General features: G+C 43.5%; 1 protein-coding gene and 1 long non-coding RNA gene across 4 annotated transcripts in view; one reads left to right on the top strand and one right to left on the bottom strand.

The window, feature by feature from the left end:
- LOC142049262 (uncharacterized) overlaps positions 1-17949 on the top strand; it is a 363337-nt gene extending 345388 nt beyond the window's left edge. The window contains exons 2-3 of one of the 2 annotated variants that reach the window (XR_012657651.1): positions 1927-2030; positions 17009-17949. This is a non-coding gene — a long non-coding RNA (uncharacterized LOC142049262). Of the gene's footprint in view, positions 1-1926; positions 2031-2325; positions 4599-17008 lie in introns of those variants that run through there. The other variant, XR_012657650.1, reaches the window with a different exon arrangement.
- LOC142049261 (ras GTPase-activating protein 1-like) overlaps positions 1-22424 on the bottom strand; it is a 132659-nt gene extending 110235 nt beyond the window's left edge. For both annotated transcript variants that reach the window (XM_075076768.1, XM_075076769.1), the window contains exon 1: positions 21661-22424. In XM_075076768.1, the coding sequence (XP_074932869.1) occupies positions 21661-22124 (464 nt within the window). In that variant the 5' untranslated portion in view covers positions 22125-22424. The remainder of the gene's footprint in view (positions 1-21660) is intronic.
- Positions 22425-25836: the final 3412 nt, after the last annotated feature.

Raw genomic sequence — 25836 nt, 5'->3', positions numbered from 1 at the left:
CATACATAATCTCAGAACTGAGTTTGCGTGAACACAAGGGTTAACTAGCAGACACAGGGAGGAAGAATATGTTCTTCATCCAGAGACCCCTGACGACCACCCCCACCCAGAGACACCAACAGGCATGCGCAAATGACGTCTGCATATAATATGTATATCTTTTATCAGAAATCTAATGAATATGTATATGAAGCATGTACTTAACCGGCACAAAGAGATCTGACGGTATGCAAGTTAGGTGGAGCTATCCCCCATGCATCCGGCGCCGCAAATAAAAAATGCCTGCCTTTTAACACTACATTGGTTCATTCCCGATTTCGGTGACATCTCCTCATCCTGATTAAAACAAATTAAACCAGTGAAAGAGTTGTTTAGTCTGTACAACCCTATAGCACTTGAGGCAATGTTAGAAAGATTGTCTGTGATAGGTTGACCCCAGCCAGCATCTAACCATCCACACAGCTGCTTGCTCACTCCCCCCAACCCCCAGCAGAACAGGGTAGGGAATAAGAAGAGCACAAGCAAGAAAATTCGTGAGTTGACATAAGGTTTAATAAGTGAAGGAAAAATGAAGGAAGGAGGCAGGGGAAAACAGAAAACAACACAACATATGCAATGCAAAGGCTCACTACTCACTATCTCCCACAAGCAGACCAACACCCAACCAGTCTCTGAGCAATAGCTACCTTGGAAGACACATACACCCCTCCCTGGTTTTGTGTTTTGTTTTTTTTTTTTCCATTGCTGAGCATGACTTGATATTGTTATAAGGGGCCTCAGGCAAGAATGCACTCAAGGACATAATCTTCCGAAGCCTGATGGGGGAACATCCTGGAGGGATGTAAACAACCTAACAGCAGGCACCAGTCAAAACCAAGACAAAAGGAACTAAGGACATCTCCATCTAGATAAGAGTCAGAACACCAGTTGAAACCAACACACCTTGCAACACACTCTGAAAAGATTACTGGATGGGACAACTCATGACCATATGTGGAAGAAGGACTCAGAGTTCATGGAAAGGATGCAAAAACACACCCCTTCAACAACCCACTGGGGACCATCAGAGACCACCTGATACCTCTCTTCAGGGGCTCCTAAGGGACTTAAAACACATGGGCAATTAAGACACAAGTATTATAATTAGTTCTAGGAAATAGAATGAATACATATACCTATTCTGGGCAATCTAATGCATATGTATATAACTGAGAAATAAAAGCTTTGTCTATCATGACTTGTGGCATGCATGCTAGGAAAAATTATCCCCTGTGCATCTGGCACCATAATAAAGAATGCCTGCATCTTAATACTACATTGGTGTTAAGGAGTTTTATTCCCAATTTCGGTGACAAAAGTACACCATGAAGCATCAGTGGCTCTGCATGAGGTCATGCTGGAGCACCTCAGAGCATGCGGCCATGGATAAGCCCTTGACAGAGCAGGTATGCACCTGGAGGGACTGCAGCCATGGGCAAGGCCACATTGGTCTGGTCCAAAGGGACCAGGGGTGGAGATTGTAATGGAAATACCTTTAAATTATTGTAAACTGGGATTTGATTTACATGTTATGGGAATTACTGTAGCAGAAACCCCTTGTTGCTAGCCAGGCTAGGAACAAGGGGAGGAGTTCATTGCAATGTTAAAACCTATAAGCTGATGTGGTGTTACAGCCCCCCAGGCCACTCTGGGATCCCAGGTTAAGCCCTATCTTGCCGTTATCTTGGTCATAATGACTTGGGCACCAGTCAACCTCTGTCCACGCCTGGGATATCTGCTCCCTGACTTGTATACCAGAATTGTGGCCAGAATGTAAAATACTGACCAAAGCAAATCATCTCGCTCCTAGAAGTAGCGATCCAAGAGTGAGACCTTTTGAGCTCTCCGGGACAGAAGCAGGATGTGTGACCCCGTATCTCCCCCTAGGCTGGGACACCTCTCAGGATAGATTTCGTGAGGACTGCAGGATCATCTGCTGACGATTTCACGAGGTTTGCCGGCAATGTGCTGATGAATGCCAGCACACAAGAGTGAGTAATTTCTGAAACTCACAAAAAGGGAAATTTTATTCACAGGTTAACTCTGGGGGGTGGGAGGTGTGCAAGCAATTTGACTATACACACACATAATATATTATCCCTATTCACAAACTGTTGACCAAGTCTGAGACTAAGATTGGACCTAGACTTCTATCTGAAATAAGTTTAGAAAGCAAGGGGATCTATTCTGAATCTTGTGACTCACACTCAAACAAAATTCTAAACATTAGTATTTTTAGTACCTTTTTGGTTCTTATGATATCATTGCATTTCCTTTTCATGTTAGAACTGCAGCCGAGGACAACAGCTGAAAAGCCATTCAAATGATGTTCCTGTTCAGGCAAAACCCAAACTATGTTTATCTTTGTCATGCTTTAGCCGGCAGCTCAGCCCCACACAGTCGCTCGCTCACTCCCCCACCGGTAGATGGGGGAGAGAATCAGAAGGGTAACGCTTATGGGTTGGGATAAGAACAGTTTAATAATTAAAATGAAAAATACCAACAAAAATGCAATGGAAAGGAGAACAACGAGAGGCGTGAAACGCGGGGGGGGGAATTACCGCCGAAACAAACTGCACGCGACGCAGCCGCTCACCACCCGCCGCCGCGCCGCTCCCAAGCTGCAAACTGCCCCCCCTTACTATACTGGTCATGGTGTCACATGGTATGGAATGAACATGCCATTGGCCAGTCAGGGTCAGCCGCCCCTGCCGTGGCCCTGCCCCTCCCAGCCTCCCGTTGATGCAGCAGAGCCCAGGAAGCTGGAAAGGTAGCTGACACACACCCCCCAGGGAGAATTAACCCCTTCTCAGCCAAAACCAGCACAATCTTGAAGGCAGCCTATGCTTGTAGTTTTCAGTTCAGATACTCAAACAAAATGAGAATCAGTTCTACAGATGTTCTTAAAAAAAATATACTCAAATCCTATGAAAGACTACAAAAGAAACAAAACAAACATCATTTGGGGAAATAAAATAATGAAGGACCTTGAGATATGGAAGACTGGAGAAATCCATATGCAAATAAAAAGGGTCAGAATCCCTTTTGTAAGGTCAAACCAAAGGTTCCAGTTCAGCAAAAAGCTTATGCTCCACTCATTCACTGTAGCTTCACTGACTTCACTGGAGATAAGGTGGAGCTTAAAGGGTAAAGATGAGATAAAGTTTCTATAGAAAGAGTCCTCTGCAATTAGAGAAAGTGAATTACTAGCTGCTTCCATTAGGTCAAAGTCCTACTATAAAGTTAGGATATGACAGAGTTTGAGCTTGTCATTAACCTGCTCCAATCCAGACTGATCTGTATGCTCTGCAGAGAGATGTGACAATAATAAGTACTGTCTATGCTAAATTTGGGTGGCTGGGAAAAGAGTTGGGGGTGAATTAATGACCATACATGACTTGACTCTACTTGACTTTGTAAGTAGAAGCTCACACAGAGGAAAAGATCTATCATTCCAACATTATACTAGACAAGTGGCCCAGCCTACTCCATTAAATGCAATGACCCTTCCACAGTGAAGCCATGGGAAAGAAATTGGAAGTTTTTTGAAGCTGGATTATACTGAAGATGTATTAAATATGTTACCATTAACCATCACCCCCAAATTTCAAGTGTAGCTGTGTATATAAATTAAAAGAAAAAAAAACTCAAGAAAACATATTTGCTCTTAATATAAATTTCACTTTGCTTGGCACCAGCTAGTAATCAGAGTAGCTTGCTGCATGTCTAAATTAATTTCAATAGGAAATGGAAATTAATGGAAATATTAGGACATTCAATTTATGCTCCCAATGGCAGTCAGTATCAAATATCTCACAGGCATAGCAGGGGTTTCAACAGAAGATCCTATGAGATCTCATTCTGAACCTTATAACCTCTAACTACCTTTCAGCAGCCAACACTGTAATCATGAGGCAGCAACATAATCACAGTAATTAGTTAACCTAGTTATTCAGTTAATTGTTTATATTTTGGTTCAATCCATATCCCATTTCCAAACACAGATTTAATTTCAGTATTCTTTTAACATGAACTCTGTTTCCTCTGATAAATTCAGGAGGATTCAAGTTTGGCAGTCACTGTGGCCATATCCAGGTTTCAGGCAACTTCCTCTTCCTTTTGATACAGAAGCAGCCTACCCCAACCCTCACATGAGAGCAAGCAAACATACAGGCATACTTCCCTCTACTTTCAGCAAAAGCCAAACACACCTTCCTATATTTGTTACAGAGTGCTGGGCTGCTACCACATATTTGTGTAGTCACCCTCCTGACCCATACAGACAGATTTTACTGCTGTAGGCAGTGAAGTGGCAGCTGTTGTTGGGAGAGGCCATCTCCAACCTTCAGCAACAAGACTTGCTGGTCATGATGGATAAATAATCCAAATAGGACCTTCCAAGATGTTGCTGTAAAATGAAAAATAAGTTATTAATGCACGCTTGAACAAGAGAATGTAAACTCAGAAGGTTATGGTAACATTGTATTTGTTGCTGGTGGTACTGGTATACTGTGTGGTATGAAAGAGTTACGTGGCTTCTATGATTCTATGCATTGGAAAAGGCTGCCCAGAGAGGTGGTGGATTCACCATCCCTGGAGGTGTTCAAAAAACGTGTAGACGTGGCACTTCGGGACATGGTTTAGGAGGCATGGTAGTGTTGGGTTGATGGTTGGACTTGACGATCTTAGAGGTCTTTTCCAACCTTAATGATTCTACAATTTAATTACAGGACTGAAATCCATTTAGTTTATCCAAGTGAGACTCTGACCATGGTCTATTGGTCTGAACCAAAGTTTAGTAGAAGACCGTTTTTCCATGTAGAAATGGTATAACAAGTGGCTGGATATTGAAGGCAAAGCTAGAGGGGGATTAAAAAAAAAAAAAGACAATATGGACAGCCTATCTGAAATTGTGGGGGCAGTGGGTGAGATTCACTTCACCTCATTTTAGCTGGCTAATATTTGAATGTTTAGTCTAAATTAGTGTGGGTGCCCTGTATTGTCAATAGATATTCCCCAGAGGGCGATTCATCCCCTCTTTAGCATCTATCTTGTGATGCAATTAGTTGTTCACTGGAGGTTCTTATGTGTCTCCACTGATTATATACAGAGTCCACCCAATTGAGGTAGACTGAATACCTGTGATTAACAGCTAGAGTCAGATAAGATGAAACCTACTATATACGTACATATATACACGCATTTATATCATTGAGCTCAATTATATCTAATAGGCCTGAAGGTACAAATTATTCAGGGAAGCGCTTTAGTTTGAATCTTGGAATCTATATTTTAGTAGTTTTCAGCAATGCAGTTGTCCCTATGACAGAGATCATGTTTCAGTTTCTTGTAGATATATGGTACCTTCAATTTAGTATCTCATTTAACTTCTAATTTCCCATACAATTGTACATCAGCCAGTTCAGATAGTCCTAACAGAAGAATGATCTTTGTCCTTGCTTGTCTTCAAAGGTTTCACTGAGAGACCACATATGATGACAGGCTCTTTAAATTAGTGCTATATTCACTGAAAACACTTTTCTTTTGTTTCTTCCTATTCATTATGGATTTAGAACCCTTAGAGGTTATCTATGAATAAGAGCAACAAACTATAAATAATGACCATCTATTCATCGGAAATTAGCTCATTATGGTCAAACTATTTGTCACTTATAAATTAAAACTGATAACAATTTGAGTAAACCAAGTTGTCTTAGACCAATACAAGAAAAAATGATCAAACTTTTTGGAAAAATAAAATCTGAAGACTGAAGCAATATGTGCACAATATTACTTCCCTATTTAGGAGGATGAGATAATTTTTCTAGACGATTCACAATTTCTTCTCTTTAAAACAGGTATCATCCTTTTTTAATTCCCAAGTGAACAAATTTTAGTGAAAAGGTGTCATGGGCAGCAGTACTATGCGACTCCTGCTTTTAAGCTATTTAATTCATTACTTCGCTATTACTCGTCCACTTGCATTTGTTCAAAGCAATGTCATTAATAACAAAAATCTCTGTCCTTAATACACTTTGCTTTTACGCAGAAAAGTCCATATTGTTTACATTTATCTTGTGTTCTATCTATTTCTGCTTACATATTTTAAGTCACTGAAGCTCAAGCATAGAGTGTATGCTGAAAGATTTAAAAGGATATCAATTTAGACTGATCTTTGAAGAAGACATGCAGAATTATTTCCTCTACAGTGACTAGAGCAAGCTTCCTATAAACTGACTGTGGTTAGTGTCCAGGCTTTGTTCATCCTATATGCTACATCAGAACACCACACATGCCTTGCTGTCATAGTTTAACCCCAGTAGGCAGCTAAGCACGACAGGGCTGCTCACTCACACAAACACACCCACGCCCCCACAGGCTCGTAGGTTGAGATAAGAACAGTTTAATAATTAAAATTTAAAAAAACCAAAACAACAAAAATGCAATGGAAAGGAAAACAATGACAGGCGCAAAACCCCGAGTGGGGAGGGGAGGGGAAAGAACCACCAAAACAAACTGCACTTGACGCAGCCGCTCACTGCCCGCCGACCCTACGCTGCCAGTCCCTGAGTCGCAACTGCCCCCATTAATATACTGATCATGGCGTCACATGGTATGGAATGAACATCCCATTGGCCAGTTGGGGTCAGCTGCCATGGCCCCGCCCCTCCCAGCCTCCCACCCACGTGGCAGAGCACAGGAAGCTGGTATGGTCCCTGACTACTACAGGCACTACACTGAAGAGAATTAACCCCTTCTCAGCCAGAACCAGCACATTCTCCACCCCTTATTCCATACTATTTACACCATGCCCAGGTTCCATACCATTCAATACAACCTTAACAACCACGCCTCCCCTTCCCATCCTTTGACATAACCGAAGGAAATGATGTCTGTGTAGTACGGGCCTTCCCTGCAAAGAGTCCATAAAAATGTCCACCGAGTTCACCCAGTCCATGACTCTGGGCTCCATCTGTCCTATCAGTCTTTCAGGGTGGGAGAGATGGTGTGTGGCGTTGGGTTGCTGCATACCGAGTCAGTCATGATTCCATCACTGCTGCGCTTCGCTTGTTTCATCAAAGTTGATCTTCCGTGGATAGGGAGGTCTGTTCTATGATATCATTGATAGAACATAGAGATGACACACAATATTATATAGCAGTTCCCATTGTGCCATTAGGTTCATTGGCTGTTTTCGCCCAAAATCAAATCCCCTTGAAGCACACATCAGATTTCTCCATCCTCCCGCATCACCCACCAAGTGCACCCAGGAGCTCCAGCAAAAACAGTCCCACGAATGGGTTTGTCTTTTCCTGAGGCAGGAAGAACCCAGACAGTTTTGCCCAGCATATTTTTCACATGCACTACAGGGGCTCTATCCCCTTCCACAGTATGTAGGATTTCTGACTGGGCAGGGCCAGCTCGATTGGCAGATCCCCTCGTGTTGACTAACCAGGTGGCTTTTGCTAAATGGGTATCCCAGTGTTAGAATGTTCCACCCCCCATTGCTCTTAAAAAGTACGCTAACAGTCCATTGTACTGTTCAACTTGACCAGAGGCTAGTGCGTGACAGGGGATGTGATACACCCACTCAATGCCATGCTCTTTGGCCCAGGTGTCTATGAGGTTATTTTGGAAATGAGTCCTGTTGTCTGACTCAATTCTCTCTGGGGTGCCATGTTGCCACAGGACTTGTTTTTCCAGGACCAGGATAGTGTTCCAGGCAGTGGCATGGGGCACAGGATATATTTCCAGCCAGCCGGTGGTTGCTTCCACCACTGTCAGCACATGGTGCTTGCCTTGACAGGTTTGTGGCAGTGTGATATAGTCAATTTGCCAGGCCTCCCCATATTTATATTTCGGCCATTATCCCCCATACCACAGAGGCTTTACCCGCTTCACCTCCTTGATTGCAGTGCATGTTTCACATTCGTGGATAACCTGTGCAATAACATCCATGGTCAAGTCCACCCCTTGACCATGAGCCCACCTGTATGTTGCATCTCTCCCTTGATGGCCTGAGGTGTCATGGGCCCACAGAGATAGAAATAGTTCACCCTTATGTTGCCAGTCCAGATCCACCTCAGCCACTTCAATCTTGGCAGCCTGATCTACCTGCTGGTTGTTATGATGTTCGTCAATAGCCCGACTCTTGGGGACATGAGCATCCACATGACGTACCTTTACAACCAGGTTCTCTACCAGGGCAGCAATATCTTGCCACAATGTGGCAGCCCAGATGGGTTTGCCTCTGCGCTGCCAGTTGCTCTGCTTCCACTGCTGTAGCCAGCCCCACAGGGCATTTTGCGACCATCCAGGAGTCAGTATAGAGATAGAGCACTGGCCACTTTTCCCATTCAGCAATGTCTAAGGCCAGCTGGATGGCCTTTACCTCTGCAAACTGGCTCGATTCTCCTTCAGCAGTTTCTGCTACTTGTCGTGTAGGACTCCATACAGCAGCCTTCCATCTCCGGTGCTTTCCCACAAGGCGACAGGACCCATCCGGGAACAGGGCATACTGCTTCTCATTTCCTGGCAGTTTGTTATACAGTGGGGCTTCTTCAGCACGTGTCACCTCCTCCTCTGGTGATAATCCAAAGTCTTTGCCTTCTGGCCAGTCCATGATCACTTCCAAGATTCCTGGGCGACTGCGGTATCCTACTCAAGACCGCTGGGTGATCAGGGAAACCTATTCACTCCATGCAGCATCAGTTGCATGGTGTGTAGAGGGGATGTTTCCTTTGAACAGCCAGCCCAGCACTGGCAGTCAGGGTGCCAGGAAAAGCTGTGCTTCAGTACCAACCACTTCTGAAGCAGCTCAAACCCCTTCATATGCTGCCAATATCTCTTTTTCAGGTGGAGTACAGCGGGCTTTGGACCCTCTGTATCCCCGACTCCAAAACCCTACGGGTCGACCTCAGGTCTCCCCATTTGCTGTCTGCCAGAGGCTCCAGGTAGGGCCATTCTCCCTGGCTGCAGTGTAGAGCACACTCTTTACATCTTGCCCTGCACAGAACTGCCCAAGGGCTACTGCATGAACTATCTCCTGTTTAATCTGTTCAAAGGCTTGTCGTTGCTCAGGGCCCCATTTGAAATCCTTCTTCCGGGTCACTTGATAGAGAGGGCTTACGATCAGACTGTAACTTGGAATATGCATTCTACAAGAACCAATAACCCCTAAAAGACCTTCGATTTCCTTTTTTCTAGTTGGTGGAGACATGGCTGCTATTTTGTTGATCACATCCATTGGAATCTGACAACGACCATCTTGCCATTTGATTCCTAAGAACTGGATTTCTCGTGCGGGTCCCTTGACCTTCCTTTGTTTTATGGCAAAACCAGCATCCAGGAGGATTTGGACTATTTTCTCTCCTTTCTCAAAAACTTCTTCCGCTGTGTTGCCCCACACAATGATGTCATCAATGTATTGAAGGTGTTGTGGAGCTTCTCCCTGTTCCAGTACAGTCTGAATCAGTCCATGGCAAATGGTAGGACTGTTTCTCCACCCCTGGGGCAGTCGATTCCAGGTGTACTGGACACCCCTCCATGTAAAAGCAAACTGTGGCCTGCACTCTGCTGCCAGAGGGATTGAGAAGAATGCATTAGCAATATCAATTGTGGCACACCACTTGGCCACCTTTAACTCCAGTTTGTATTGAAGTTCTAGCATGTCTGGCACAGCAGCACTCAGTGGCAGAGTGACTTTGTTCAGGCCACGATAGTCTACTGTTAGCCTCCACTCTCCATTAGATTTCCGCACTGACCATATGGGACTGTTAAAGGGTGAGTGGGTCTCACTGATCACTCCTTGGCTCCTCAGTCGGTGAATGAGTTTATGGATGGGGATCAGAGAGTCTCCGTTGGTGCGATATTGCCGCCAGTGCACTGTTGTGGTGGTGATTCCACCTGTTGTTCTTTGACCTTCAGCAACCCCACAACAGAAGGGTTCTTTGAGAGACCAGGCAACGTAGACAGCTATTTCATTCCCTCCATCTCCAAGGCAGCTACACCAAAAGCCCACTTGTAACCTTTTGGGTCCTTCAAACACCCTCTCCTGAGGTAGCCTATGCCAAGGATGCACGGAGCCTCTGGGCCAGTCACAATGGGGTGCTTTTGCCATTCATTCCCAGTCAGGCTCACTTCGGCCTCCAATACAGTTAGCTCTTGGGATCCCCCTGTCACTCCAGCAATGCTGATGGGTTCTGCCCCTATAGTTTGATGGCATTAGGGTGCACCGTGCACCAGTATTCACTAAAGCTTTATACTCCTGTGGGTCGGATGTGCCAGGCCATCGGTTCCACGCAGTCCAGTAAGCCCGGTTATCCCTTTCCTCCACCCGGCTGGAGGCAGGGCCCCTCTAGTCCTGATCATAGCGTTCATCACTCCCTGTCGATACAAATCACAAGTGTGTCTATTAAGATCAGGAAGAAAATCAGCAAATTCTACTCCTCTGTCTGGGGACTTGCTAAATGGAAACTGGAGCAGCAGCTTTCCTGGAAGAACCTCCCTGAGTGACGGTTCTTCCTTGCAGCTCACGTACCCGTGCCTCTAGGGTCAAGGTAGGCTTGCCATCCCACCTCATCATGTCCTCTCTGTGGTCACACAGGTAGAACCATAGGGTGGCCCATGGTGTGTATCCCCTCCTTTGAGCCAAAGGACGCTTATTCCTAACAGCTGAGACACTACCCTGTGGAGGTGGGGAGGAGGACATATGTTCTTTGAGTTGCTGGACCTCTTGGGATAGTTTCTCCACAAGAGAGACGAGCGAGGAAGAGATATGTGCTTCATAAGCCCAGAGTCTTTCAATCACCTCTACCACTGTTGGTGCCTCGTCCTCTCTCCAGGACATTACTGCCAATGAGTTTGCATGCGAAGATGGTGCGCTCCGTACAAACTTCCGCCACATGGGTCGTGTGCACTTGGCTTCATCTGGATCTTTGGATGACTGTTGATCGTCCAGGTCACCGTAAATCACCTCAAGCACAGCTAATTCCCTTAGATACTGGATGCCTTTCTCCATAGTTGTCCATTTTCCTGGGCGATATGTAACATCTTCTTTAAAGGGATACCTTTCCTTCACTCCGGACAGGAGTCGCCTCCAGAGGCTGAGGGCTTGGGGTTTTTTTTCCCCAATTGCTTTGTCAACACCCCCTTCCCCAGAAAGGGATCCCAATTGTTTGGCTTCTTTTCCCTCTAGTTCCAGGCTACTGGCCCCATTATCCCAGCATCAGAGCAGCCAGGTGACAATGTGCTAACTGAACAACGGGTGAAATCTTTCCGCATATCTCGCAACTCACTCAAGGACAGGGATCGGGTGGTCTCTATTTCATTTATTACTTCTTCCTCCTCTCCTCGTGACAGCCCTGCTTTTTCATCATCCCGTTCTAAACGAGTTTACGTCCACTTCCGATATTTCGTCTTGTGTATGGGGGCGACTGATACTGGCACGGATTGATTCTCTGAGCCAGCTCCAGTACCTGTCATGGGGGTTTGAATAGCCACAGTGATTGTCCTAGGGGTTGGATTGTCTACAGTGCCAGTCACTTTGCATTTCAATCCAGAAACATTCTCTTCCCCCTGGGGGCACTGAATACTGTTGAGCAGGGCTCAGTACCCATGGGCCAGGCCCCAGCATGTTGCAGTTATCTCTGTCTCTCTGGAGTTCCCAGCGTAACAACATACTTTCTCCAAATATTTTACTAGTTTTTTAGGATTCTGTACTTGTTCGGGAGCGAAACTCCAAAACACTGGGGGTGACCACTGCCCTAGGTATTTGCCCATGCTATCCCACATGCCCTGCCACTCATAACTATCAAGCCTCGGGGCAGATTTCTGGGTGATATTCTGAAGTTGCTTAGTCAAAACCAAAACAACATGCCCAAAAACTAACAATAAGTGCACCTTAACCACCCAAGGATGTTCAAGATACAAAAACGTTGTTGTAATAGAGGCAGAGACATCATAGAACAAAGTTGCAAAGGTACTATTCTGTATTTCCTCCATATAAAGTCTCTCAGAGGAGGAGGTATAATTGCTAATTGCCTCAACAAGGTGGTATCCCAAGTACCCTAACAGTTTCAGCAAAAACTCCAAATACCAGATGAAGCTGAAAACCAGTGTTTGCATAACAACTCTCATAGGCAAAACATTACTAATCACAGCAGAACACAGCAGACTAAACAGACCAACACCAATCTTTAACACCAACTGCAAAAATGAGAACATGGTGCTGTGACCAGCAGCTGTTATTATATCTAACCCTTGGGCCCCACATTGGACACCAAAAAGACTGTTGTGGCTTAGCCAGCAAGTCAGCCCCACACAGTCGCTCACTCACTCCCCCACCGGTGGGATGGGGGAGAGAATCAGAAGGTTAACGCTTGTGGGTTGAGATAAGAACAGTTTAATAATTAAAATTAAAAAAAAAAAAACACACCACCAACAAAAATGCAATGGAAAGGAAAACGAGAGGCACGAAACCCCGGGCGGGGGAAGGGGAATGAACCACCAGAACAAACCACACATGACTCAGCCACCCAGCCCCAAGCCACAACTGCCCCCCCTCAATATACTGGTCATGGTGTCACATGGTATGGCATGAACATGCCATTGCCCAGTCGGAATCAGCCGCCCCCAGCTGTGGCCCCGCCCTTCCCAGCCTCCCACGCAAGTGGCAGAGCACAGGAAGCCGGAAAGGTCCCTGACTACTTCATGCACTAGGGTGAAGAGAATTAACCCCTTCTCAGCCAAAACCAGCACAAGCATACAGAAGTCTCAAGAACAGTATCATGAAGACGGGAGAACACAACCAAGATATCCTGTATTCTCATTTGTTTCTTTTTTTTAATTCTGCTTTCCATCCCTGATAATTAATAGCTGAAGAGTTGATGTTCATATTTCACTGTTCAAGCTTCATATTAGACTTTCTAGTTTTTCTCAGCCTAAAATGGTAACTGCATTCTTAGCATCATCATTTTTTATCCAAACTATGCCTTTTAACACTTTGTCCCATCTTTGTTAGATTTACGCAGATATCATGCAAGGTTGCATTATTTCCTTTATGTGCATTATTCATTAAAATTTAATTAAGGTAGATTTCACTCATACTTTAATAAATTTATTGCCTTCCTCTGTCTTGTTATTTACCAATTTTTAACTGGGTCTTTGCAGTTCTCCACTTTACAAAACTTCCTGACAGAAAAAACTCTGCAAACCTTTCAACTTTTACAGTGGACAGATGCATGTGAAAGATAACAAAACAAAAGAGCTCAAAGTAACCTGAAACTAAAAAAAAAAATAAAATATGGGCACAACCAAAAAAGCCAAGCAATTGTCCATTATCCTTTATCCAGCATACATAAAATTAAGAGTGTTTCACACTCTTCTAGGAAAATGAGGTTTTAAATCCTTTTTCAATCCCTATACATTTTTCTAAGTGGAGGTACAAAGCAAATATAAGCCTAATAAAGAGTAAGTATGCTTTTCTCAGTTACCTGTTCTAAAACCCCTTTGAAACAGTATGTAGAAAAATAGAACACTGTTGCACTTCAAGATTAGGAACCAGGCAACTGAAATAGAAAGTCACTCTCATAGACGTTCCTCAGTATGCCAGCTGTGCCAAGCCATTAACTGAGGGAGTTGTACACATTACTGATACCAGCCATTAAAATACTTCCAGTGCATACATAAACTATGGACTTACACAAAACAGATGAACCAAAAACCTCAATAAATCTTAACAAAAATAGTAAACAAGAATAGAAGGCGAAATAAGTGTACATTCAAAAGGTAATACATTTTAATAACTTCATTAAAGCAAGGTTCTAAACGTTTCAAGTACTATAAGGACAAACTGTAATAAGCTTTAAAATAGACATGCAACAACAGCATAATATCAAGCTTTGCAACTCAAACTATTTCTTCCAATCCTACCTGATATATATATAGATGGGTTTTTTTAGTAAAAAGAACATTGACTGCCTTTTGAGAGAAAAAAACAACCAAACAAAAAACCCCAACCAAACCACAAAACACCAATTAATAGGTGAAGTTTAGCTAAATAGGCTCTTGAAGCAGCTCACATTTTCTTACTGAAAGCTCAGCTTGCGAAATGAATGCTGGAACTCATTAAAGTTCTTAGCAAGAAGTATCTCATTTTTACATGCCTCATTCTTGTGCCCTCAGGTCAAAGATATGCCTTTTTCTGTTTAAATTAGGAGCAATGCTCCTATGGAAACAATATTAATACTGTTGTGAAAATCTGTTGGCAATGGTTAAGAATTTCTAAAGTGTTATTTGTCTTGTCTGCCATCAATTTCATTAAAAGTACCAATGTTTCCTTGACTTTCTCCTTGCACTTCATCCTCTCCTACCTCTAGCCTTCTTGGACTTTCTCCTCATCCTTTTACTATTCTACCCACTCAGTCAGTTTTGCTCATTGGAAGCAACACTAATGTTCCAAGGGACTGAAATATAGAATCCCTGCCTCTACTAGTGCGAACCTTACCTTCATACCAATCTTTGTTTTCACTTCCCAGTCAGCAGCACAGCTCTGGATTAGAGCCCAAACTAACCTAGCACAGGTGGTTTTTTTGTTTGGTTTGGGTTTGTTTTGGTGTTTGGTGGTTTTGGTTTGGGGTTTGGTTTTTGTTGTTTTGTTTTTTTTTTTTTTATGTTGTGCTCCACTCTCACCTAATCTTTGATGCTAAAATGCCTCACTAGTGAGGTACGTCTCAGTGAAAAACTGCTGCTCTAATTAGAAAACTCTGAAGTTTAGAGCTTTATACACTAAAATCCAAGACAGAAACAATGCCTAAATCAATAGATGTCCAATGCTTCACACCTGCAATAGGAACAGGTGGGAATTGCCTATAGAGTACGATCCATATACACACTGAATCCAATAGTGTGATGTAAAAGAACTGCATGTTGAACTAAGAAAAGAACAAATAGAATGTAAACTATCCAACTCAATGCTTGTTTTGAATGACTTGCAGCCTCACAATTCTACTAAGTGTGTGTATGTGTGTGTGTATGGGTATAAATAAAACATTCTATATTCAAGTCTAGAAACAATAAGATGATTACTACAGAGGTTATTTGTTACATTCTGCTTTTGGAAAGATAAAGACACTTCTGTAGCATCCCTTAGATTGCCAAGGAGTAGAAAGAATAACAAAAAATACCCTCCCTCCACAGATGCTCAGGAAGTACAGAAATCTTTGTAAAAAGAAAGGGTATAGAAATCTGGTTGTAGTTTGAACAAGACAATGCAAGCCATTCCTTAATCTTCTGGACTAAGCAAATATTCAAGCTTGGATCTTGCAAAGTCTTCAATGTTATTTATTCTACTAAGAGATGGTTGTATGGAAAAGGAATTAATTGATTTATGGTTCCTCTTAAATTGCACTAAACTTTCTATATATAAATGTTATCTATAAAATAACCAAACAAAACCCAATGAGTAAGCCACAGATAATATCCTTTTCGGGGGATACTACATATAGGGGAATGCGTACATACATATGCGTAATTTTACAGGAAAAAAAAAAAAAAAAAACGGGTAGACTTAGTTTTTTATTTATTTATAGAAAAACTGCTTATACAAACTACACAGAATCACCATAGATTCCCAAGCTGATTATCAGATGTTAGCTAAATCTAAATGCATCATTAACCTCAGTTTCCAGAAACTATCCCAGAAAAATAAAGCAACATACTCTGTATGGGGAAGTTCATAAAAGAAACCCTTTTCCAAATATCTATAAGTAGGTATTAACAAGAAAATAATATATATACCCACCCCTGCTGAGCCAATGACAGGATACCTTAACAGCAAACTAAGATTTTAAATATTCCCATATAGTTACACACTCAACTTTTCTTTAAATACAGTTACATATAGCTAAAATACCTTAACATTAACATACATATTCCAACCCGAGGAAAACTTCATACTTACATAAACTCAAATCCCACTTAAGGATGAACAAGTATTACAATTTCAGTGTTAACAAAATGAAACAATCAACCTTTAATTAAAAAAAATTCTTTCTATGTGAAATTGGTCCCAAGAAGTTGTTGAAAATATAAAGTTGAACATTAAGATAAGAATAACTTTTTTTAGAACGCGATCACTGCAAGAATCAGACTTCTAACTAACTTATCAGAACACTGAATGGGTACACTGAGTGCCCTAGCAAGCTGGCTACACCTTTCCTCAAATGTTAGCGCAGCTTACAGGTTTATTTAGCAACATTGGTTTCTATACATTAATTATTAATAGAAAGATAAATATTTAATCATTTTTAATGTGTACCTTTTTAAAGTTAAGCAACACTGTTAGCTACCTTAGAAAGAATTAAAAAAGACAAGATGAATTCTTGAGCTTCTGCAGAAGAAATTAGGAGGAAAGTTGTCGATACAGAAAATAATAAAATATTAATAAATTTTATTAATTAAATTTATAGTATATATAATTTTATATATATAAATATATATATATTATTATGTAACAAATTAATATAAATTTAATAAAACGTTTATCCACCTCAGCTTTTCTAGTACTTTTCTTCAATGCCTTTGCTAATAGCTATTCTAACAGATATAATCCCAGACTAATTCAAGTAACAAGTTTCAGCAAGCAGGTCCCCTAATAATGGTCCTCAACTATAAACAGTATATTTATAAATATATAAAACATAATTTAAAGATAGATCCCTGCAAAAAAAATTAACTTTTTTTCTATGCCTGAAAGTATATAAAACAGTAGAGGGAACTTGTCAAGAACCAGCAAAATCTTATTGGTGCTGACTATAATCTAGAGGAACACAGAATAACACAGAACTCTTGTTTCATTGGGATAGTTCTATGCAACACAAACACAATGTTGAAATAAGATGCCTTCTCCATTCTCTTACTGTGCCCACCAGCAAGATAAATATCAAGGGTTTGTTTTGTTGTTTTAAAGGAAAAAGGAAGATATGAGATATGGGGGAAACAGAAGAACTACTGCAGGAATCCTAATTCATAGCTGAAACAACAGATGTGGTCCTATGCTGAAGAGATCTATGCCCCCTAACAGCAAAATTAGTGTTCCTCCCCAGCCACCAAAAAAAAAAAAACCCCAAAACAAAAAAAAAACACAATCATCATAGAGTCATTTAGGTTGGAAAAGACCTTTAAGAGCATTGAGTCCAAAAAGAAGACAAAAGGTAAAGAAATGATGGTATGCTTCTCAATAGGGTAGGCCAGTAGGTGAAGTGCATAAGCCTCGTGTTGAAGTTCTGGGAAACAATATACAACAAAATAAATACTTGATAAAGTACAGATTAAGAGTCTCTATTCACTGTTTAGATTAAATAACCTTCAACTGCTGTTAATTAAAAGTACTGACAAAAAAAAAAAAAAACACACAAACCCACACAACCAAAAGAAAAACCAGCACACCACTAAAACAAAACACACCACATACACCCCAGAAAATTCCTCTTCAAACTTTTTCCCGCATCAAACACAGTTCCACTTTTATTTTTCCGAATCTGAAGTGCATATATAAATGGAAGCTTATGTTCGGTTTACTTACTGCTTCACTTCCAATATAAGGTTAAAGTACAGTTTTGTTCTGCTGCTCCTAAACATTCTTTTTAAACAACATTTCTGACACCATCTATTCAGACAGAAATAAAACCAGATTTACATACAATTCTATTCTGTAAGTACACAAATTATAAGATCTGGACAAATCAGCAAAATACACAGCAACTTAAAAAAAAAGGTGTTTCCCTTTATCTTCTTTCTACATTTCAAGAACAGGCATTAGTAAAAGACACTCGTTAACTGAAGAAAAAAGGTTACCTACTAACCACATTAACTGTGAAACAGAAGAGAAACCTCATACACTAAAATCAAGTTACATCACAGCTACAGACAGCTAGAATTAGCCTCATGTCCACGGGGGGGGGGGGGGGGGAGGGAGAAGAAAGAGTTTAACCACCCCGATATCTGCTGGAAGAACAACACAGCAGGACATAAGCAATCCAGGAGGTTCCTGGAGAGCATCAATGACAGCTTCCTGACAGGGGTGACAGAGGAGCCAACGAGGAGAGGTGCTCTGCTGGACCTCATACCCACAAACAAGGAAAGGCTCATTGGGGATGCGAAGGCCAAAGGCAGCCTTGGCTGCAGTGACCATGAGATGGCAGAGTTCAGGGGAGCAAAAAGCAAGATCACAACACTGGACTTCAGGAGTGTAGTCTTGGCCTCTTCAGGGATCTGCTTGGAAGAGTTCCATAAGATAAGGCCCTGGAGGGAAGAGGAGCCCAAGAAAGCTGGTTAATATTCAAGGATCACCTGCACCAAAGGCAACAAGAAGGGCTTCTGTAAGTACACAAGTGGCAAAAGGAAGACTAGGCAAAATGTGGGCCCATTGCTGAACAGGGCAGGGGGCCTGGTGACACAGGATGTGGAAAAAGGCTGAGGTACTAGATGCCTTCTTCACCTCAGTCTTTACTGGCAAGACCAGCCTTCAGGAATCCCAGGTCCCAGAGACCAGGGGGAAAGGCTGGAGCCAGGAGGATGTACCCTTGGTGGAAGATCAGGTCAGGGAATGCTTAAGCAAACTGGACATACATAACCTCACGGGCCCTGATGGGATGCGCCCATGAGTGCCAAGGGAGCTGGCCAATGCCACTGCAAGGCCGCTCTCGATAATATTTGAATGATCGCAGCAATTGAGAGAGGTGCCCAAAGACTGGAAGAAAGCAAATGTCACCCCTATCTTCAAGAAAGAGGGCCCAAGGAACTACAGGCCAGTCAGCCTCATCTCAATCCCTGGGGAAGGTGATGGAGCAGCTAATCCTGGAAACCACTTCCAGGCATGTGAAGGACAAGAAAAAAAAAAAAAGTCACCAGGAGTAGTCAGCATGGATTTACCATAAGGAAGTCTTGCTTGACCAACCTGATAACCTTCTATGATAAAATGCCTGGCTTGGTAGATGAGGGGAGAGCAGTGGATATTGTCTACCTAGCCTTCAGGAAGACTTTTGACATCATCTCTCATAAGATCCTCATAGAAAAGCTGTTGACATATGGGCGGGGTGAGCAAAGAGTGAGGTGGACCGAAAACTGGCTGAACAGCCAGGCCCAGAGGGCAGTGGTCAGCAGCATGAAGTCTAGTTGGAGGTCAGTAACTAGCAGCGTACCCCAGGGATCAATACTGGGACCAGTCCTGTTCAACATCTTCATTAATGATCTGGATGATGGGGCAGAGTGTACCCTCAGCAAGTTTGTGGGTGACACAAAACCAGGAGGATCGGCTGATATACCAGAGGGACCTCAACAGGCTGGAGAAATTGGCTGACAGGAACCTCATGCAGTTCAACAAGGGGAAGTGCAAAATCCTGCACCTGGGGAAGAATAACCCCAGGCACTAGTATGTGTGTTGGGGGCTTACCAGCTGGAAAGCAGCTTTGCAGAAAAGGACCTGGGGGTCCTGGTGGACACCAAGTTGAACACAAGCCAGTAACGTGCCCTTGCCACAAAGAAGACTAACGGTATCCTGAGCTGCATTAGGAGGAGCGTTTGCCAGCAGGTCGGGGAGGCGATCCTTCCCCTCTACTCAGCACTGATGAGGCCGCATCTGGAGCCCTGTGTCCAGTTTTGGGCTCCCCAGTACAGGAGAGACACAGACATACTGGCGAGAGTCCAGGAAAGGGTCATGAAGATGAAGGGACTGGAGCATCTCTCCCATGAGGAAAGGCTGAGATGGGACTGTTTAGCCAAGAGAAGGCTCAGGGGATCTCATCAACATATATAAATACCTGAAGAGAGGGTGCAAAGACAACAGAGCCAGGCTCTTTTAAGTCGTGCCCAGTGACAGGACAAGATGCAATGGGCACTATCTGAAACACAGGAGGTTCTGTCTGAACATAAGGAAACACTTTCTTTTACCGTGAGGGTGACTGAGCACAGGTTGCCCAGAGAGGTTGTAGAGTCCAAATGTGACAATAGTATTTTCCCTCAGTTTTCAATGCAACACAAATTTGTTCTTTGGTACAGAGTACAGCCTTCAATAATTAATGTAAAACTATACACTTTCAGAAAAACATTGTTTTCTTATTAGCTACTGAAATAAACAAATGCTGTAGAACTCTGGAGTTGCTACCTCTGACAGACTTATCTGAAGAAACTATAACTTCATACTACATTGAAACAAAACATTTTTTACTTTCACTCAAACCATGTTTGTTTAATATTTCTCTACCGACCTCTCTATGTTCAACTGTTTTTTCTCACTAATATGTTGCCTCAACAGATACCAAGAGTGACTGTAAGAATACATCTACTGTGGGTAGGATTTTTGTTTTAACAAGACAGTATTTTGACAACCTATTTCATCTTGTAAGGTTAATATCTTTTGATTTCAACCGATTTCCATTTCAAACTGAAAATCACTGCTTAAAGAAACACCATATGAAAATATGAATGGTGTTGGAACATACAGGAACTGCTTCTGCCATCTTAATGCAACGTTAAGATATATCTTATGAACTTTAAGATTTTTATTCAAATACATAAACAATTAAACTATTTCACATATCACTGGTTTACTACTAAATTAAGTATCATTCATTTTGTAAGCATTTCTGTAACACCATTTCAGACTGCCATCAACCTCTGGCAGTGAGCTTTGCAGATGGGGTAGAGAGTGCAGAGAAAAAGACCAAAACACACACAGAATTGCCCGCTCTATTCCCTAGCATCCTGTGCCTCCCACCTACCACTAAGCTACAGCATAAACACGCTACTTCTATACTCAAAAAGCACGCACTGAACAGACAATCATTAAGTCAGTCTCACTCAGGACTGTGGGGCTAGCATTGCCTTACACAGTGTTTGCATGCCCCCTGCACGCCAAGAAGAGAACTGGAACAGAGGTAGGATGTGCGATGATTGGTTAACATGTCCAGATAGTGCTTCCGCAACTCAACAATTAAATAGGACGGCCCGATCAGGGAATTCCGAATTCCCCGAGCCCATCTGCTGGGCTGTGTCACTCATCCGAAGAAGCCATGCCCTGCTTCCTGCCACCCTGCCCGATAACCATGGTTATGTAAGCCTTTGCACTCCTGGATATTAAGTCTAGCCCAGTATTGGTAAATTATTGGACTTGCTGTTGATTTGACCCGGACAATTGTACTACTGAATTACTGGGTGTGTTGTTGTAACAACACGGATAACTGTACTACTGATCTGTATATATTACTGTACCTATATTTAGCAATAGCTTGTTTATCCCTGAAGCTGTTGATCTGTCATCTGTTACTGTATCCTGAACCTATAACTTGGCAGTGCCACCTTAGACCCTTACAAGGATCAAAGATAAATATCAATCATACTTTGGGATTTTGAGTATTTTAATAAAAAGAATCTGTTATGTATTGACAAACTCCTCCCACTGCTAGAAAATTAGTCACATTAAAATGTATTCCCATTTTCCTGAGGTACTTGGAAAAGAGAAAAGGAAGTTAAGTGTATTAGGTGTTTGCTTATAATATTAAGGTGACAGATCTTCATTCTGGTAATAAATCAGGAGTTCAATTTTATAAAAGCACTACTCACTGGTTCGTGGGGGGAGCGCTGAGCGGGATGGCCACCTCCTCCTCTTCATACTCCGGCCCATCCAGCGAGTCGCCTTCGTCCATGGTCCCCAGCCCCCCCGCCAAGGAAGGTGGCTGTGGCGGCGGTGGAGGAGGAAAAGCAACACTGCTGGGTTCGGGGGGGGGCAGCACCCCTCCGGACACCTCCGGCCTCTGGCCAGTTGCTGTCACGGCGCCACCGCCTCCGGACACTAGAGGGGCAGGCCCCGAGCCTAGTGCCAGGAGCCCCAGCGCCGAGCACAAAGCCGGACCGCTGGCGCCCGGGCTGTCCCCGCTAGAGCCCACCAGGAGGGGGGCCTGCGGCCCCAGCTCCTTGCCCCTGCATAAGGTGGGGTAGTGCTCAGACTCAGCTCCGCCAACGGCTCCCACCATCCCAGCGCAGGTAACCGAGCCGCCCTCCTCAGCCCCGGCCTCGGCCGCCATCATGTTGAGCCTCACCCCCTCCTACCTCCTCCCCTCCCCCTCCCGCCGACCGCCGCACGCCAGGGAGATGGCGACGACTTCCCCCTCCCCGCGCCTCCGCCTGCAGGGAGCAGAGCCGGAACGAGAGAATGATTTCTCCAGCAGAGACGGGCTCCGAACAACAGGCGTCTGGGCGCCTAAAGCAACTCCACAAGGTCCGAGCGCTGCTGTTTTATCCCCCTGCGGCCGCGAGGGGAGCAACTCCTGCCGAGACACAGCTCCACACTCTCACCCCACTTCCCCGAGATCCAGCGAGGGCGCGCGACTGCATGGGCGGGGCAAAGAAGAATAAAAGGGAGGAAGGGCGTGAGCTAGTTAGCTAGTGACAGAGAAAAGAGCAGATTGGTGAGCGGCTCGGCTCATGAAGGGAGTAGGCAGTACCTTCTTGAGGGGTGTAAGGGATACAGGGAGGGCAGAGACAAACAAGGAGTTCCCCCATCATCCCCGCCTCGGGGGAAAAATAAATCCGCAAAATAACGCCACAACCACCAAACAGGAAAAAGCAGATCTCCCCAGATCGTGCCAAAGTTTATTCTTCTCCCGAGAGACGGCATCGAAGTTGAGAACAACTGTGCGAGCCTCTTGTGCTACTAAAGCATGAAGCAGTAAATAGCACACGTAGGTCTTGTAGGGAAAGTGGGGTGGCTCGCAGATCATTCCAACGCGAGGAAAAAAAAAAAAAGCAGGAATTTGCTCAGTGCCATGCTGGTGCCTACAGGGAGAACAGGTCTAGTGAGGCACCGTAGCGCAGATGCTGCGAGTGCAGGGGGGAGGGGGGCGGTAGCTCTCATTAGGGGCGGGAGTGGCAGGGGATCGAGAGGAAGTCGGTTTTCATGCTCAGCTACCGTATGCGCCGTGATGAAGGTCTCGCTGGGTACTCACGTGCTTATTTAGAAGGTGGTGTGCTTTGAGTCGCAAGTGGTGCCTTCCTGGTGGGTTAGTTTCTGGGTAAAATTGGGTAGTATTCTGACAGGATTTAGTCAGGGGGAGTTCTTGGTGATGCTCTGGTACTTGGATCCAGAATTTCTCAGTGCACTGGAAGTTGCTGTGCTTGTACAGTAGCTTGAAAATACTACATAAGAGACTAGATGCAAAAAAAACTCAGACCGATTCAAAGGTCTAGTGTTAATTCACCACTTCTGGGCCTGACTGTCTTCATACAGGATGGCAACACTGCTCACTGAGATGGGTTTTTGTATAGAGTGGTGGCTGCTAGGTGTCTACCAAGCCATTCTACCACTCCCCCTCCATCAACAAGAGGGGGAGAAAATACAACAAAAAATCTTGTGGGTTGAGATAAGGACAGGGAGATTACTCAGCAATTACCATCACGGGCAAAACAGACTCAACATGGGGAAATTAATTGCATTTATTGACAACTAAACAGAGAGTAGGATAATGAGAAATAAGAACAATTCTCTCCCCCTGCCCCCTCCCCCTTCTTCCCGAGCTCAACTTCACTCCCGACGACTCTACCACCTTCCCCCTCAAGCAGCGCAGGGAGATGGGGAATAGAGGTTGCAGTTGGTTTGTTGCCTTAAACGTATATATTCTTCTTGGGTGAAATGGAATAGCACAGGAATTATTAGTAGTTAAGGGAGGATCACAGTTCAAGGTAGTGAATGATGCTTAGGCCAGATAGGAGGGTATTAGCAATGAATACCTCATTAACAAGAATCTCATAAAAGAATACAACTCAGTAGAACTTCAAGGACTGAAAATGGAAACATCCTGCTACAAGGAAGGGTGTGAAGATAGGGGAAGGCCACAGATGTGAAGTCACCAGTGATAAAAGGGAACATCTTAGCCAAGAAGGTGCTGAAGCACTGGTAACTGGGGGAAAGGTAATTCTGGCAGGGGGAGATTGCACATGCTCAAGTGGAGTGGTGAGGGATAGTTCTTTCTACCCTCAATTGTACAATCTCAGGTGTTAGTTTTCACTCCTAACTGTGATCCTTTCTTAATTACTAACAACTCCTATGCTATCCCATTTCATCCAAGAAGAATATATATGTGCATACACACACAGAGGTTTGAGGCAACAATTCTGGTGCATTGGCTGGGCATAAATTAAGCACATCCTGTCCACCACAAAAGGCACAGTGGAACCGTCTATCTTTTAGCTTTTGTCCAAGTGTCATGGTTTTAGCTGGGATAGAGTTAATTTTCTTCACTGCAGCTGGCATAGTGCTGTGCTTTGGACTTAGTATGAAAACAATGTTGATAACACACACATGTTTGGGCTGTTGCTGGGTAGCGCTTGTACTAGTCAAGGACTTTTCTAGCTTCCCATGCTCTGCCAGGTGCACAAGAAGCCGGGAGGGGAGGGGGCACAGCTAAGAGAGTGGATTCAAACTGACCAAAGGGCTATTCCATATCATGTAACGTCATGCCCAGTATGTTAACTGGGAAGAGCTGGCTGGGGGAGGGAAGCAGCAATCGCAGCTAGGGGAGGGGCAGCATCAGTCGGTGGGTAGTGAGCAGTTGTATCATTTGTTTCTGTTTTTTTCCCTTTTTCCCCTTTTCCTTTTTATTATATCATCATTATTGTTATTATTATAATAATCATTATTATAATTATTATTTCATTGTAATTATTAAACTGTGCTTATCTCAACCCACAAGTTTTTTTTTTGTGTGCTTTTGCTCTTCCATTTCTCCCCCCTGTCCAACAGGGGTGGGGGGAGTGAGCGAGCGGCTGCGTGGTGTTTAGTTGCCAACTGAGGCTGAACCCCACGACACCAAGGTATCAGTTGGATGTGTATTTTGAGACCAGTCTTTGATCTATACTTGCTACTGCCAGAGGGAATGCAAGCCAGACTCCAGTGCACACCAGAGGATTTTTTTTCTGGGTATCTCCAAAATCGGGAATAAACCTGGTAACGCCAATGTAGTGTTAAAAGGCAGGCATTCTTTATTCACGGCGCTGGATGCACGGGGGATCGCTCCTCCTAACATGCATACCTTACACACCTTTCCCATGTGATTTATATAGTCCAAAAATATACATATTAATCTTATCCATACATATTCAATATTATTCTCTTTGGTGATTGGCACAAACTCGCTCGCTTCACATGTAAATTATTGCACAGGCTCAGTTGTCCTTTCCAATTGTTCTCTTTTGAGTAGGGGGTATTACTTGGGTAGGTGGTTCATGAATCGGTGGTCATGATCTCCCCCTGCCGGAATTACCTTTTACCTACTTGGTTCTTAATTCTGGCAGTCCTGGCCAGTTTTCTCAGTCCACTACACGAAACCACATTTTGTCATCCTCTTCTGACAGAAACACATTTTCTATTGTTTCATTTGCATTAATGATTACCTAGGGACTAAAATACAGATCAATGAATACACTGATTTGTATACTCCATGTCCCCAGGCTTCATGTCCAGTTGGATAGGGCTGTACAAGGAGTATAGCAACATCCCTGGTTGGTTAATTCCATCACCCTGGTTACAATATCAGGAGGTACAAGGGAAAGATGAAACTCTGTCAGCTTTCTTTGAACGACTATGTGATGTGGCTAGGAAATGGATGGATTTGGATCCCGAGGTAGAGACCAATGCACTAATGTGTGTGACTCTGTTTGTGGGGCAGTTGAATCCTGATATTAGTAGAACATTGCAAAAGAGAGAAGGAGCAGAGGCAAGATGTATGGATAAGCATAGATAGA

Source organism: Phalacrocorax aristotelis, chromosome W, assembly GCF_949628215.1.
Source record: "Phalacrocorax aristotelis chromosome W, bGulAri2.1, whole genome shotgun sequence".
NCBI classification, from domain to species: Eukaryota; Metazoa; Chordata; class Aves; order Suliformes; family Phalacrocoracidae; genus Phalacrocorax; species Phalacrocorax aristotelis.
Note: the sequence above shows the minus strand (reverse complement) of the source record. Positions and strands in the feature narration are given on the sequence as shown.